This window comes from Serinus canaria, chromosome 7 (assembly GCF_022539315.1).
Source record: "Serinus canaria isolate serCan28SL12 chromosome 7, serCan2020, whole genome shotgun sequence".
Taxonomy (NCBI): Eukaryota; Metazoa; Chordata; class Aves; order Passeriformes; family Fringillidae; genus Serinus; species Serinus canaria.
In genome coordinates this window covers 3,682,824-3,697,329 of record NC_066321.1, presented here as the reverse complement: position 1 = coordinate 3,697,329, position 14,506 = coordinate 3,682,824, and the positions used below count along the sequence as shown (strand labels likewise).

The 14,506-nt window shown below is 40.2% G+C and overlaps 1 protein-coding gene across 8 annotated transcripts in view; it reads right to left on the bottom strand.

Annotated features, from left to right (window-relative positions):
• GTDC1 (glycosyltransferase like domain containing 1) overlaps positions 1 to 14,506 on the bottom strand; it is a 186,520-nt gene that overhangs the window by 14,497 nt on the left and 157,517 nt on the right. For 4 of the 8 annotated variants that reach the window (XM_050976900.1, XM_050976904.1, XM_050976905.1 and 1 more), the window contains 2 exons: positions 11,641 to 11,711; positions 10,832 to 10,923 (listed from right to left, as the gene is read on the bottom strand). In XM_050976900.1, coding sequence (XP_050832857.1) covers positions 10,832 to 10,923; positions 11,641 to 11,711 — 163 coding nt within the window. Of the gene's footprint in view, positions 1 to 2,456; positions 3,834 to 10,831; positions 10,924 to 11,640; positions 11,712 to 13,927 lie in introns of those variants that run through there. The other 4 variants (XM_030241674.2, XM_030241680.2, XM_030241679.2 and 1 more) reach the window with 3 other exon arrangements.

Sequence of the window (14,506 nt, the reverse complement as noted above, 5' to 3'; positions counted from 1 at the left end):
TTAGGTGCTCATTTATAACTGAAAATACACCACCAAGTCCCCCAGATCAAGGATATAGAAGAGGAATTTTTTTTTTCTTCAAAAATCAAGGATTTGCAGAAAGGTTTTAATATAATTCTCTGGGAAATTATTCCCATGAAAACAATTTGTTTGAAAGAAAATGCCCTCTGGTCTTTTCCACACAAACTAGTCCCGGGCTAGTACATGAGAACCCCACTTAAAAGTGCCTATAAGCAGAAAGGAGGTTGGTTAATTATTTTCAACTGTCCTTTCTGGAATAAAAAACAGAGTAAACAGCTTGAACAGGGAAAGGTGAATTTAATTTTCAAGGCCCTTTAACTTTTAATAATCTGAGGAACAAGATGGGAGGTACATTCTACCCTCCCAGTTATCCTGATATAAATTCATTCAAGATTTATATTGGTGTAATAGAGAAGCAGAATTTGCTCTGTGATTTCTAATGAACTGCTGGCTCGGTGTTTAAAAACGCAATTAGAAAAATCTAACCACCTAATTCAGAACAGCTTTGAGCTGAGGCAGAGGTCTCAGTGCTGCAAACAGGGATGGAAGCTGGTCCGTGCCACAGCTCCTTGCTGTGCCTGCAGCACCAGAGTGGGGCTAGGAATGCTGGAAATGCTTTGCTACAGAATTCCCTAATTGTTTAAGGAATTTCTTTTCTATTATAAGGAAAAAGACAATTCTCATGTGGAATAAACCTGTGTTTCCTGTGATCTCAAATGCTAGGACAAAAGGATTGCAGGATTAGGTGCCTGGCCTGTTACTGATGCAGGAGGAGCTGTCTGGTCAGGCTGAGGCTGGCACAGAGTCGGGGAAACCCAGGTCTGACTCTGCACTGAAACTTGTCTCAAAGCCTTGGCGCCGCTGTGTCAATGCAGGTGAAACATCAATAAACATGAAAGTAAGTCAAGGTTCAATTCTCCTGCTCTACTCACAGGATTAGGTGTCTGCATTCACCACTTACTCATGTGTGTAGGAACAACGGGACGGAGATCCCAATTTGTCCCTCTGACCTTCTGAATGAGGGACTGAAATGAAGCAGCACGGGGTGACACTCTCGTTTCCCCTGCTGAAACTGAGAGACAAAACTCCGTAGATTGTTTCAGTCTGCAGTGCTGAAGGGACACTCTCTGGGGGAAACTTCATCTCTGACTACCTGGAAGTCCTGTAAGTATCACCTCTGGCTACCTGGCAGTCTTCCATCACTCTCCTGACTGAGGACCTCAAACAGGCCAGGGTGGCCCCTGACACATCCTGTGATGTGGTAAGGACATGGAATCAGAATGGTTTGGGTTGGAAGGGACCTTTAAGCTCATCTAGTTCCAATCCCCCACTATGAGAAGGGACACCTTCCACCAAACCAAGCTGCTCCAAGCCCGGTCCAATTCAGCCTTGAACACTTCTAGGGATCCTTGCTCCAGAGCAGCTGTGCATCTTTGCTAAGAATGTAAAGAAATATCGGGAGATAACACAGCATTGCTATTTATTACCCTGCAATTAAACTCCTCACAGAGCTTCTATTATAAAACGTTACTTGCAAGGGTTCATAAGAAGGGAAAAATTTTCCACCAAGACGAAGCCTTGCTCAGCAGACAGAGCTGGCATGGTTGAAGAATCACCATCAGTAAGTTCAGCAGGGCAGAGCTGCACCCCACCAAGGAGCTGGGTGAGACCTCCTCTGGCCGTGGGGCTGATGAGGGTGTGCCCTGAGGACAGCAGGAGCCTTTAAGTGCAAACCACACAGCTTTGATGTTTTGAGTCTGCTCACCACAAGCCCGAGTGCAGCATTACTGCATCTCCTCTTCCCCTTTTATTGGTTTGGAGAATGACTCACTGTGATACTTGAAGCAGTTTGCTACAACTGCCCCATGCCTCAGTTTCCCCAGCAGTAAAGCCAAAAATATTCCAATTGGATGGTGCAAGGTGTGATGACATTGGTGAACATCTATGGTACACTCTGGTAGGAGTGCAAGACAGTCCTGTTCCTTGAGTCTTCCAAGGATGACCACCAGACCTACACTCTTGGGAAGACCACATCCACCCAACCATAAGCTGTACCTAAAGCCAAGCTGGGCTTTGGCTGAGCAGAAAGAAGGAGGAACCTGCATACAGAGAGATGATAACTGTAAAATTACAACTCTGCAGTGCTAGGAGAACAACCAAACACTTTCCACTGGGTCTGCCTGGGTTGTTTCTGATTGCTTTATGGGGTAATTTTAACAAGAAGCAACACATGCTCTCTCATACTGAAAAATGACATTTCAGCTTCTTGATGGTGTCAAAAGTCACAAAGACACTCGTGGGGAGGGGGACCAGCCTGTACCTTTCACCCCTTCCTGGGAGAGGAGCTGCCCTGCCAGATCCAAGGGAAGCTGAGACCACACCTGTCTGCAAAGACAATCCTTACCAGGATCCTTCATGTCGTAACACCTTACCCAGAGTCCTCTTCCTGCTTCTTCCCAGAGCAGAGATGAAAATCTTGGAATTGCCATAAGGTTTTATTATCGCTCGCAAACCAAATTCTACTTCATCAGATAAAGACACAATTGCATTCATTGACTCTGACACAAGGATATGCATGGTGATAAACATACAGATAGATGTACACACTTATACATGAATGAGATATGCTAATTAAAAATTGCAGTGGGCACTTTATTAAAAATTTATTGTACAATCTACATCTTCAAAACATTTTACATCAACAAATATTGCGGCTTGACTGCTGGAATCATAAGTGATTTATCTTGAAAAGACTGTATTTGCAACTGGATGCAAAGATTCTTGATGAACTGCCATTACATTTAAACTACTGGTTTTTATTGGAAGTATTTTGATTGTTATCTGTTTGTTCTCCATCCTTGAGAGAAATAAAACAAGTGTCTCGGCTTTCATTTTATCGGATAGATGGCACCACGTAGCATATTTCCCATGCTAGTTTGAATTACAGCTGTTTATCTTTCAGCTTTCTTTAAGATTAATTAAATGCAAATGTAACTCCACGAATCATGGGATTACCTGCCAGACCCCTTATTAATACCTTCACTTAAAAACCCCTTTGCCAGAGAGTCATTAATTTGCAATAAAAAAAAAAAAAAAAAAAAAAAAAAAAAAAGAAGAGAAAAAGAGAGAGAAGTGCTCAAGCAGCCCTTTGCCTCCCAACAACCCGGAGATGGCTGCCCAATTAGTCCGGCAGCATTCGGATCCTCCTTTCAGGCCCTGTGGCCCTTTGAGGACACAATAAGGCTCCAATGATAACCTGGCAACCTAGGTAGAAACTCAGCCAAGTGTGAGCGTTTGAAGCTGCAGCTTGGCTGCCATCGTGTCGGCGAAAAGAAAGAATTCAGGCACCATGTCATCCAGTACAAAGGATAAAAACAGATTCAACCGGAAATTCAATGTGGCACCACATATGGGATACATGAGTGCGGTTACACAACAGGCCACATATTTTTTTTGAACAGTCTCCTGCATGTGATGCCGAGGACATGTGTAACCATCATAACGTCTCTAAGAATCTGTATTTAATTTGAGCTGGGGTGGTGGCAGGGATTGGAGATCTGAAGCCGCCACAGGTTTGTGGCAGATGGCTCTGTGTCAGCTATGACAAGCAGCCAGGCTCGGCTTCCTCTGCAGATTTTCTTTTCTCTCTGATCAGGTAAATATGGGCACACTCTGGAAACTTCCACAATTCTGCCTGAGGCTGCAAGTTTGTGACTTAGCCCCATCTGTCACAAATCTTCCCTCGGTTCTGCTGCGAGCAGAGACCTGAATTTACTGCCGAGCGCTGCCCAAGAAAACCCGGCCGTCTCGCCCTGCGAGGAAGCACAAGAGAGAAGCACACGGAACCCTGTTAGAGGCTGGGACACGAAATGCACCGAGGATTTCAGGAGGGGTGGAAGACACTTGGTCAAAGAACACTTTTGTGGTGTTATTTAAAAACAGGGCTAATTCAGGGTTTTGGTTTTTTTCCAGACAGGTAAGCTGGTCACGAGGCCCAGGTTGTTCACTCCCTCTGCCTTTTTGGTGGTCTCAGTAGACATGTCAAGGTTTGAACACCCTCAGGGATCAATGAGCCCCTCTCACCTTCAGACATGTCAGAACCACAAGCCAGCAGGAGCAGGGCCTAGCTCTGCTAGACCATCAACACTCTGGGCTTTACTTGAGAATAATCTTTTTTTTTTTTTTTTTTTTTTTTGAGGAGTGATAACTATGCAAAGATCTGGAAATTCATTTTTTCAAGGAATAAAATTCCATCACTGTCTTTTCACCAACAGTTCCTAAATATGTGGGAATCAAAAGAAGCAAAGTTTTCACATAAAGCAGCATCTTCCCATAAAGAGCAAACAGCATAATGACAGTAGCAGAACAGTATTTTTCATTAAATAATCAACTTGTTTCTAGTGTCCTAAGATCAGAACTGAAGCACTTAGTATCTACTCTGCCATCATTAGACTTCAGAGTTAACCTTTAGAATTTAATAAGAGTTTTTATCCATTCAGACTGGCTCTTCCAGGACAGCTCAAGTTCAAGCACACAGTATGGATTTAGTGTAGATCTTCTGCACTTTTAAAAAAAATCGCCTTAACAAAATTAAGATTTAATTTTCCACACAAAACCTGAGATTTGGCAGGCAAGAGTGGAATGATTTACAGAGCCAACCTGTATTGGGTCAGATCTACTCTGTGATCCAGCTCCTTCACTCTGCAAATGAGTAAGGGGGAAGAATCAAGGTGGAAAGCAATTTGCAGCAATTATTTTTGGAGTTCAATTTTCAAACTCCAAGCACTTTAGGAGACCAGCATCCAAACCCACCATTGCTTTACATGAATTGGGTGCACTGTGAGGCCCAAGGCAGAGCTATTTAACACATCTCAGCAGGGTAACAGTATTTCTTTGACCAAACTGGTCTGTTCTGCAGTTTCTTATATTGGCAGTTTTAAAACTCACCTCATTCTTGCTGTCTTTAAACAAAAACCATCAAATTTTCAATGCAAATCTATGCAGTACCTTGCACAGGATGGCTCAGAACACACTGAGTGACTGTAACAGTGGGAAAACAGTTTCCTGCTTTTTTCCCCAAGGTAATTTGAATAAACTGTACTGGGGAAAAAAAAGAAGTTTTCATGCTTTTTGCAACTTTGACCCATTTCTCCATCTACTGTTTTGAAGTGGCTGTGGCTCATCTGCCAGTTTTCATTTGCTCTCTGAAACTCCCCTGGAAGCTATCTAATACTGTCAGAATGAAAAGTTCCAAGTCCTGGTGTTTGTGCTGAAAGTTGCCCCCATAACTGCTTTATTCCTACTCTGCAAGTGCAGCCAAGTGCTGTGAGCTACAGACCAATATTTGGGGACATGGTGATCATGGAAATGTTGGATCAATGGTTGGACTCAATGATTTTAAGGGTCTTTCCCAACCTAAATATTTCCATGATTCTATGATTTTCAGAGAGCTGGAGTCTCCTGGATATTTTATCTCAAAGAGACAAGAGCAAGATAAGCCCAGAGAGAAGATCAGGTGCAGGCCACCTACACACCTATAAATCTGCCCATATATCCATTTATCTACAGCTGGATCCCAAAATTAGGCAACTGCAACTCCCTTCCTGCCATCTCATTACTTCCACAGTGAGGATCCATGTTAGCCAGGCTGACCTCCCTCTACCACAGTTACTTGAAGACCTAAGGGTCACCCAAAATGCTTAAACTGTGTCCCACAGTCCAGCACACCCTCCCACCTGCGCAAACTCTTAAGCTAGACAGGGGTTTGATTGTATCAGCCACACACAGGGAATGGAAAGTGTCAAGACTTGAGTTTAACCTGGATGTGATCCTGAGCAACTTAATCCAAGTTTGAAGTCAGATCCTACTTTGAAACTGGCTCTGCTTTGAGCAGAGGCTGGGCTGGTGACCTCCAGAGGCACCTTCCTTAACTAGTCTGTGATTCTGTGCTCCAAATATGTAATGGAAGTTTTATTTAACATAAAAAAAAATCCTTATGCTTTACATATTTTCCTTAGGATCACATGCCTAAGCATTGGACAGAGATGGGAGAGAGAATGGACACAGAGCTCTGCACTCCAGAGTTCCTGTAACCTTCCCCCACTGACTCTGAGAAGCAGATCTAACCCACCTCTGAAACCATGTTAAATCACGTTCATGGGAAACCGAGCAGCTCAAGAAGCAAATACAAGCTTCTCATTTGTGTTTCTAACCTCCTTCTGACCTGCACCTAATGCTAGACAGGTAAAAGCAGAAATTCAATACAATTCCTTCTTTTTTAACTCTGCAAATGTGCTCTGCTAGAGAACAGAAAGCCAGCAGGATGGATGGGAATACTTGCACTATTTGCATACCCTATAAAGCTCTGAATTAACTTTATCAGCCCGGGACAAAAGATCTGGAGAACACTGTAAGCAAACATCTGCTCAATATACATTCACCATTAAAAAGTAAACAGTAGGATTGGCTCCATAAGGAACAGGTTGGGAATTATCAGAGTACTAGACAACATCACATAAACTGATGGCACGTCCCAGAATTCTCTAAAGCAATGATCACACCAGCACAAAAACAGCTCTCAAGCATCAGAACGGCTTGAATGATGAAAGATTAGAATATAAACATGGAATAACATTCACAAGGAGAGACTGAAAGGACTGGGATACTGTAAATGTTTGACAAATGTTTATAAAATAATGGATGGCACAATAAAAATGGATGGGGAGCTCCTGCTTCCAAGCGACCAACTCCAGAACACTCGACACAACTGAAGGTGGGGAAAACCTCAGCTAATTAAGGAAATTATTTAAACACCATCATAAACAAATCATAGAATCATGGAATGGTTTGGGTTGGAAAGACTCTTAAAAACCATCTCATTCCAAGCCCCTGCCATGGGCAAGGACACCTTCCACTAGATCAGGCTGCTTATGGAAAAATGAATTTCCAGTGGGGTTTTGCTGGGGATTGGGTAAAGATAAAGGCAGAGGCACCATCCCTGGCTCTCACATAGCCTGCACAGGAACTGTGAACAACAGAGCTGAGTGGCTGATGGGACATCTGGCATCAGGCTCCCCTGCATCCCCACGTGCCCAATGCCCTGCATATTGCACTGAGAATGCCTCCTGCTGTTTCCCTCACTTTGCCTAAATATGAAAGCTGGACCAGGAGCAGTTTTCCTTCTACAAGGAAAGCAGCTTTCCTTCTATCTTGGGTATTTCCCTGAAATACCCAAGATACTGCTTTATGTGAAATCAGAGAAAAAAGAAAAGGAAAGAAAAAGAAGAAAAAAAAAGTTTTGTTAGAACTGCCCTATACAGCCAAATCCTGAGACTGGAAACAATTCAGATGTCTATGGTCTAACTGGGATCTTAATTTGATTTTACAGCAGTTTAATCCCTTTGAATTCACCAGACTTCCTTCTACAGTGGTGTCAGAAAGAAAAAAAATCACGCCATGTGTCTTTTCATAGGCAGGTGAGCTTCTGTAGTGTGATGGAAATGAGAAGATGAATGTCAGAAAGTGGGCCAAATTCTTTTCTCCATTAAACAAGCATGAGTGAGAGTAGGATTTTTCTGTAGGAACTGAAGCTGACAGCATGTCAACCAGCACTCATTCAGCTGGGAGGGCTGGGAGAGATTATTTAAAGTTGTCAGCTCCTTCCATGCCTGGCTTTTGGCAACTCTTCTTGTCCCTTTCCACTGTATACTCTTTATACATGCTGTTTTAAATTAAGAAACTCAAGTGAGGAAACTAAAAGGTAAACTTTAAGAAAATAAAGCAGAAACAATTGTTTTGCCCTATTTTATTTTATTTATTTTAATTTTCAGTCTACTAGATAAGGCACTAACAGATCCCATGGTGTGCCCTGACCAATGCCCTGTTGCTGTTACTTGCTTCATTCCTCTGCTTACCTTGGCAACCAAAACCACCCAGAGCTAGAGTTTGATTCCATGAAACTGGAACAGAACAAATAATTGATAACAAATGAGATTTGCTTCCCTCTCATCTCAGTCTTCTGCTAATAACTGGCAGAAGGCAAGGCTGAAATGCAGATGAGCCAGCCCTGAGTGCTGTGTGAATACTCAGGGTGAGCAATACATCATCTGGAAAGGTTTTCATAGGTGCTTACATTATGGACATTTTTAAAAGTCTGCCAGCAGGAACCTGCTCCGTGGAGTTAAGCTACTACAGTTTAATGCCTTGGTCGGTGTATTTTCACAGGGATGTTCCCTATGTCCAGCCCTAAGCCCACTGCACTGCTGCCATTTATCTCCTTTCTGCCACTAATTTTGTTAGCACAAGCATTGAGGACATCTGAAGGAATAAATGCCTGTTTAATTAGCCACTGTCTAATTATTATAGATATCCTGAGTAATAAAATCCCAACAATATGTAAAAGGATAAGCCAAGGTGATTACTTCCCAACTTGTGGAGCAGAATCTCCAACCAGCAGAGAAAAGCACTATTTGCTTTTAAAGCATTTCTACTTCCAAAGTGTCACAGATACTTGATAAAACTCAGTGCAGAAAGTTTGGCAGGATGATTTCTCAAAGACAAGGAGCCGGTTAACACTGACTCTTGTGCTGGGATCTCTTTTCTAGCCCACTAATGCAGAGATAATATTATAGTGATCTGAAAAAAATAAGTGAAAATACTGTGCAAGTGCTGTGCAGCCTTCAGGACTTCACTCTGTTCAGCCTCCTTACAAAGCAGCATCACTCCAGCTGCAATGACCTTAACAGCAAAGCTCTGAGCTAGCATTTCCCAGGAGGTTTTGTGCATGGCCCACAGTGAAGGAAAACTAGGTGTACGTGGGTGTAGGCACAAAAGGACAACTCTAACAGTATTCTCTGAGCTGATCCAAAGCTTATTAAAGACAACAGGGATATTTCCTCTGGTGCTCACAGGTGCTGGATTAGCCTCTACTTTCCTCATTTTAAAACAATCCCTCACTCAGCTCCATTACTACCTGTTGCAGAGGTTCAGCTCTGACACTCAGAAGATCTGCAAACCCTATGCATGAGGGGCAGGATAAACACCTTCAGCTTATGACTGCTAATCATCCCAAGGAATTCTTAAAAAAAGATAAAAAATCCTTCAAGCAAATCAGCATTTTGCCTATAAGGCTTGCACACACATTTTCAACCTGTACTATTTTATATCAGTATTTTTTGCATGCCTTGGCTCTGTGTTCAGGAGCTGGGATCCATGTGGGAGAAAGATCCATGTGAATGCAACCATTAGCTGAGCTTGAAGCATTGGGAAATGCCAAGGTAAACACTTAAGGACTGCTTTCCCTTTGAAGCCCCCATGCCTAACTCTACGATACTATTGACTCAAGAAGTAATGCTGAACACTGGAAGTGTTCAGTCAGCATTTTAAACTATTATGAGCTACCTTCTGAACCATTGCCAAGTTAATAGACAATGAAAGATAATGAGCTTGAAATTGGGTGTTAAATTGCATTTTTGGTTCTCTCTTTTTTTTTTTTTTTTCTTGAGGTTTAACTGTTTCCTGCAGAAACAACATCATCTTTGATGTATCATTATGTAAAGGCCTATTTTTAGGTCACAAAAAAAGCCAAGGCGTGGGCTAAGCCCTCACTGCTCTTGCTATGTGTGTGCAGCAAGGGGGAGAGGCAGACGAGACACAGCAAGACCCAACACTTTCTGGTCTCAGAGGGAGGGAGGGAGGTGGAGGCATGAGGCTGGGTCTGTTGGCAGCAGGAGACTCCAAATTAAGGAGGAGATTACTCGACCTGCTCATTAACAGTGAGGCTGGAAGGAGGAGGGAGCGCCCCAAGAACCGCGTTTGTGTCGCACGGGTTAAAGCGAGGAGTATTTCCATGCACCCCCAAGCCTTTAAGGTCTTTCAGCTGAATTCAGGGGTTTTCACAAGCTAAAAAGCTGAAACACCTCTGTAGTGCAGGGGTGATGTGTATCCAACCTGCCCACGGCAGAGCCAGGACAGTAAAAGTCAAAACCTGCTGTAAATGTGCGAAGCAGCGTGCAAAAAGCTGCAGTTATTCTTCTGAAAGCAGCATTGTAGTAATGGCTCTTCACTGGAATAATGTAAAATTTAGTGCTTCATCTACATTCAAATTAAAAAAAAAAAAAAAGCACAACTCCCATCAGTGTAAATACACCATTTAAAACCATGAAAGTCGGCCTAGCATTGAACACTTGAGCAAAACCTGAATGGAGAGTTTGCCACTGAACCTAGACTTTCTCTGCAGAAAGAACTGCAAAAAAGGGGACATGATAAAGACCAGTAAATTATACTCCCAATAAACTTTAATGCTCAACACACTTTATAAAACAAAGAATTAAAATAATCCTAATTATGAAAATCACTCAAATCATTCCAGAAGCCAAAGAAATCTTACCTGATACCTGTCACCTGCATTTTTTTGAAGATTAAATTAGGATAGGAAGGTAGGCTTATCCTCATTAGTATAATTGTAGGATCCTTCCTTTATTTTCCTTTTAAACTAATGAGTTGCATTAATCCAGGTTCATTTTTATAAGCCTCTTGGGTCCAAATGTAAAGGACAGTCATTTTAGAAAACAGTAAATTAAAAAAAACATGTAGCATGCATTAAGTGCACGTATTTCATAAGACCTAGGTTAATACAACTGGCATCTAGTTTAATTAATCCTTGTTAGTGTAACGACTAATATCCCTCCCTAGCATGTTTCCTTTAAACATTAGTATGTTAATTAAATGTTGTTTTTTTTTAAGGGTTTTTTTTTTCCCCTTTGTACTTCAATATGGCATTATATCATCTAAAACTATTCCAAACAACTACCTTATAGAGATGTCTCCTTACAATATCTGGTCTCTTGCAGAAATTCTGAAGCCTTTTAAAAAGCTGTTCAGGTGTAGAATACAGATATTCAGCTGCAGGAAAAACAGATACATTTTTAATGAAACAAAAACCTCAAAGCACACACTCGATATTAGTCACTTTACTAATTAAAAATGCATATTGCTCTGTGCCGCCTCGTGTTTTACATTATTTAAGCATGATTTTATAAGGTTACCTCAGCTCACAAGGATGTTTAATGCTAAATAAGACTGTGTAGTTGTGCTGTTTAGACATCTCCTTTGGGTGATTAAAATACATTATTCTAATGTAACACAATGCATATGTGATACATTTAGTGATGAGATTTTTCGAAGAACTGGTACTATATTAGTGTGTATCCTGTACTGCAGTTGCATACTATTAGGTATTAAATTGTTTAAATAATTTGGTGCGATTTTCAGGCCTGGCTTTTTTTTTTTTTCCCCTCTTCTGTGTATCAAAAAAAAAAAAAAAATCTGCAAACCATTGCAGCATCAGTGACCTTCTAACAAAAATCTATCATTACGGGATGTGTATGCTAACAATGAAGAATGCTATTTCAAAACTTGCTTTTTTGTTATCTTAAAAGAACAGATGGCAAATATAAACTTCGTCTAATGTATTAAAACACATAAAATTTGCCTTAACACTAACATGTTGGCTTGCCAAATAAACAATTGCTTTCACTCAAGTTTATTCCCAAACTTTGTGTTTTAGCAGGAATCACGTTATTACGTTTCAGCAGAAGGAATAAGCAACAAAGCAGCTACCTGGGAATATCTCTGGGTACACCAAGGCTTTGGGACACAGCGGGTAACAGCCACAATGCACAGCCTCGATCCTGAGGATTAGAAATCACAAATACACAAAAATAGACATTAGTCAGCCAAAAAAATTATTTCCATGCAAGAGCCTTGAGGTTGCCTGCATGCAGCAAGAGGGAAACATTTTTTTTTTTTCTTCAGCAGCATAATCCTTCTAAATGCCAAAGTTGCTCTTTTTAAAGAAAATTTTATTGATCATATGAATTACATAGAACAGAACAGCGAGCATATGTTTTGTTCGCTGAATAAATCAAAGCGCAGCTCTGCATTTTTTTGTTTTTTAAATACTGTTTAACACATTTTATAATCAGCAGACAGACACATGTAACAACATGGTGAAGTATGGACGGCTTTGCTTAATAATGCTGCTGGAAAAGAAGGGGCACATTGGCTACACCAGGGTGTGTTGCAGACACGCACACCACCCTCACCTGGCACAGCAGATATTCCCCTCAGACTTCCAGACTCCAAAGGTTACAGCTAAATATAACCAGGAACAACTTGCAGCATGCTCTAGGCTGGGATATTTCAGCTTATTCACATGCTTTGGATAATTTCCTTTATTTTTTTGGGACATAAACTGTTGTATTTTTTAATAACCGCTGATGAAACCCCTTTGCCAAAGCGCGCGAAGCTTTGCACTCACTTTTTTTCCCCAAGGAACTTTTCACATATCTCCCATAACATCAAACCCAAATATTTTAGAATTGCACCGCCGCAGTGCAAAGTTTTCCAGTAGCAGAGCTGTCCCCCTTGGAGTCCAGGTTTTTACAGCTGAAGGGGTTAAAGGCATCCAGGTTGCAGTTTATTTTTTTCACATAATGACCACTGATCTGACACAACGTCCCTCCAAAGATACAACCGTAATTTCTGTTGGCCAGAAATTACACAGTGAAATTCAAAACACTTCTTAAAATATGTTTATTTTATGAGAGGCTTTGAATTTCCTCCAACATGTTGACCATACGAGGGCTTTATTTTTAACTTCAGTTTCCCTCATTCCCCAGAATAAAAAAAAAAATCTGAAATCTTGTCAGCATTCACCTTTTCTATTTTCAGTGACAACCCAAAGGCTTTTGCTACCTTCATGCGAATGTCACGTTTGGTACTTTATTACAGGTACCCTGAAAGGACTCTTGTTTCCTTTAGATCTACTCAATTTTAAACAGGAAAAAAAAAGAAAATAAAGACTAACATATTCAGCTTTCATGCTGGAAAACTATGCATATCCACAAACCCCAAAGACACATTTCTCTGCAAATGCTTTTGCTAAGAAATGACTGCTGGTTTTTTTCATAAACTTTTAAAATTTGTAATTTATGTTTTTTTTTTTTTAAATAACATATGCACTTCAGATTGCATTTTAAACATTAACAACAATTTCAAAGTGTACATCGTCTAGCACTATATTTTTTACCAAAGGGAAATGTTTCTGATGTGTGATTTAATTGATGATTTCAGTTCTTAAATATTGTGTCATATGTCAAAGCAAATAGATTTTTAAAGTTTTCTTTAATCTAGGAGAAAAAAAAAAAGAGTGAAACTGTGGACATTTCAGTAATAGCTCAGATCACTAAGTTATGTTAAAATATTTGCTTTTTAATCATATCGTCTGCATGGGAAAAAAAAAAAAAAAAAAAAAAAAAAAAACCAGCTCCCTACAACAAAACTGCAGGCCAAGATAGGATCTGAGTCATCGTTTGAGTATGAAATTTCCCCTTTCAAAAAACCTCTACCAGGATCATGAATTAGTAAAATCAGAATTTAATGCCTCCGTGGTTTGCTGGATGAAAGTTAAAAATTTGGAATTCTTGCATTTGCAAATGATCTTATTTGCATACTCCTTTCTGCACCAAACTTTGGGTGTATTTTTCTGTCCAGTCCCTACTATGAGTAGTAAGTTTTACTACAAACCTTACACCTTTCATTAGTCAAGACCTAAAGATCAAATCAAACTGGGCAGAGCTCACACTGACACAGACTTTGGTGTGAGGATGCACAAGGAATCCTTTAATTTCCATGCATTTCTGCCCTCTCCCAGAAAAGTATCATATCATAACAATAATACAATTACTCTTCATTTCAATCCTTAAGCACTACTAGTTAAATAATAAATAAGAGTTACGATTGATCTATTGTTAAAATGGCTAGTAAATGGTCTTTTTATTCCAATTAACAAATCATCTGCTAAATCTATGAATCTTAATATTCAGGTCTATTCACTTCAATTCATACAATTTATCTGCAAATAGTTGTTGGGCTTTTGATTCTAAATATAATTAGCTGATAATTTTGCTTGGTTGAATTACTTTTCTGGAGGGCCTGCTAAGGCTCTCAGTCGCATTATCTAGCAATAATGAATCTGATAGGTGAAATTTTTTACTGTAATGAGGATGAGACACAGTTGTGACACCTGAGTCTAGTAATAACAGAAGACTGCTAATTATCGACAGCACTTTTTTGTGTGATGCACAGAGAAAAAAAAAATCCCTCATTATTAAAAAATAAAAAGTTACAATTATAAGTGACACCGGAGGAGAGTAAATAAAATGGAGTGATTAAAACATTGCTGCTTTAAGGGTGTTTTTAATTAAGTGGAAATGCTAATGTTGTCATACTTAGCAGATGGGATTAAAATTAGTTATTGTAAGTAACTCATATTTTATGTTATGGTTTCCACAGCATGTCTACAAGATCTAAGAAAGTGATACATTCCATAAGACATTTAAAAAATGAAATTCTCATAGTCTTTACAGCTCATAATAATGAACATCATGAATAAACTATTGAAAAAAAAAAATCCTGCCAAGGC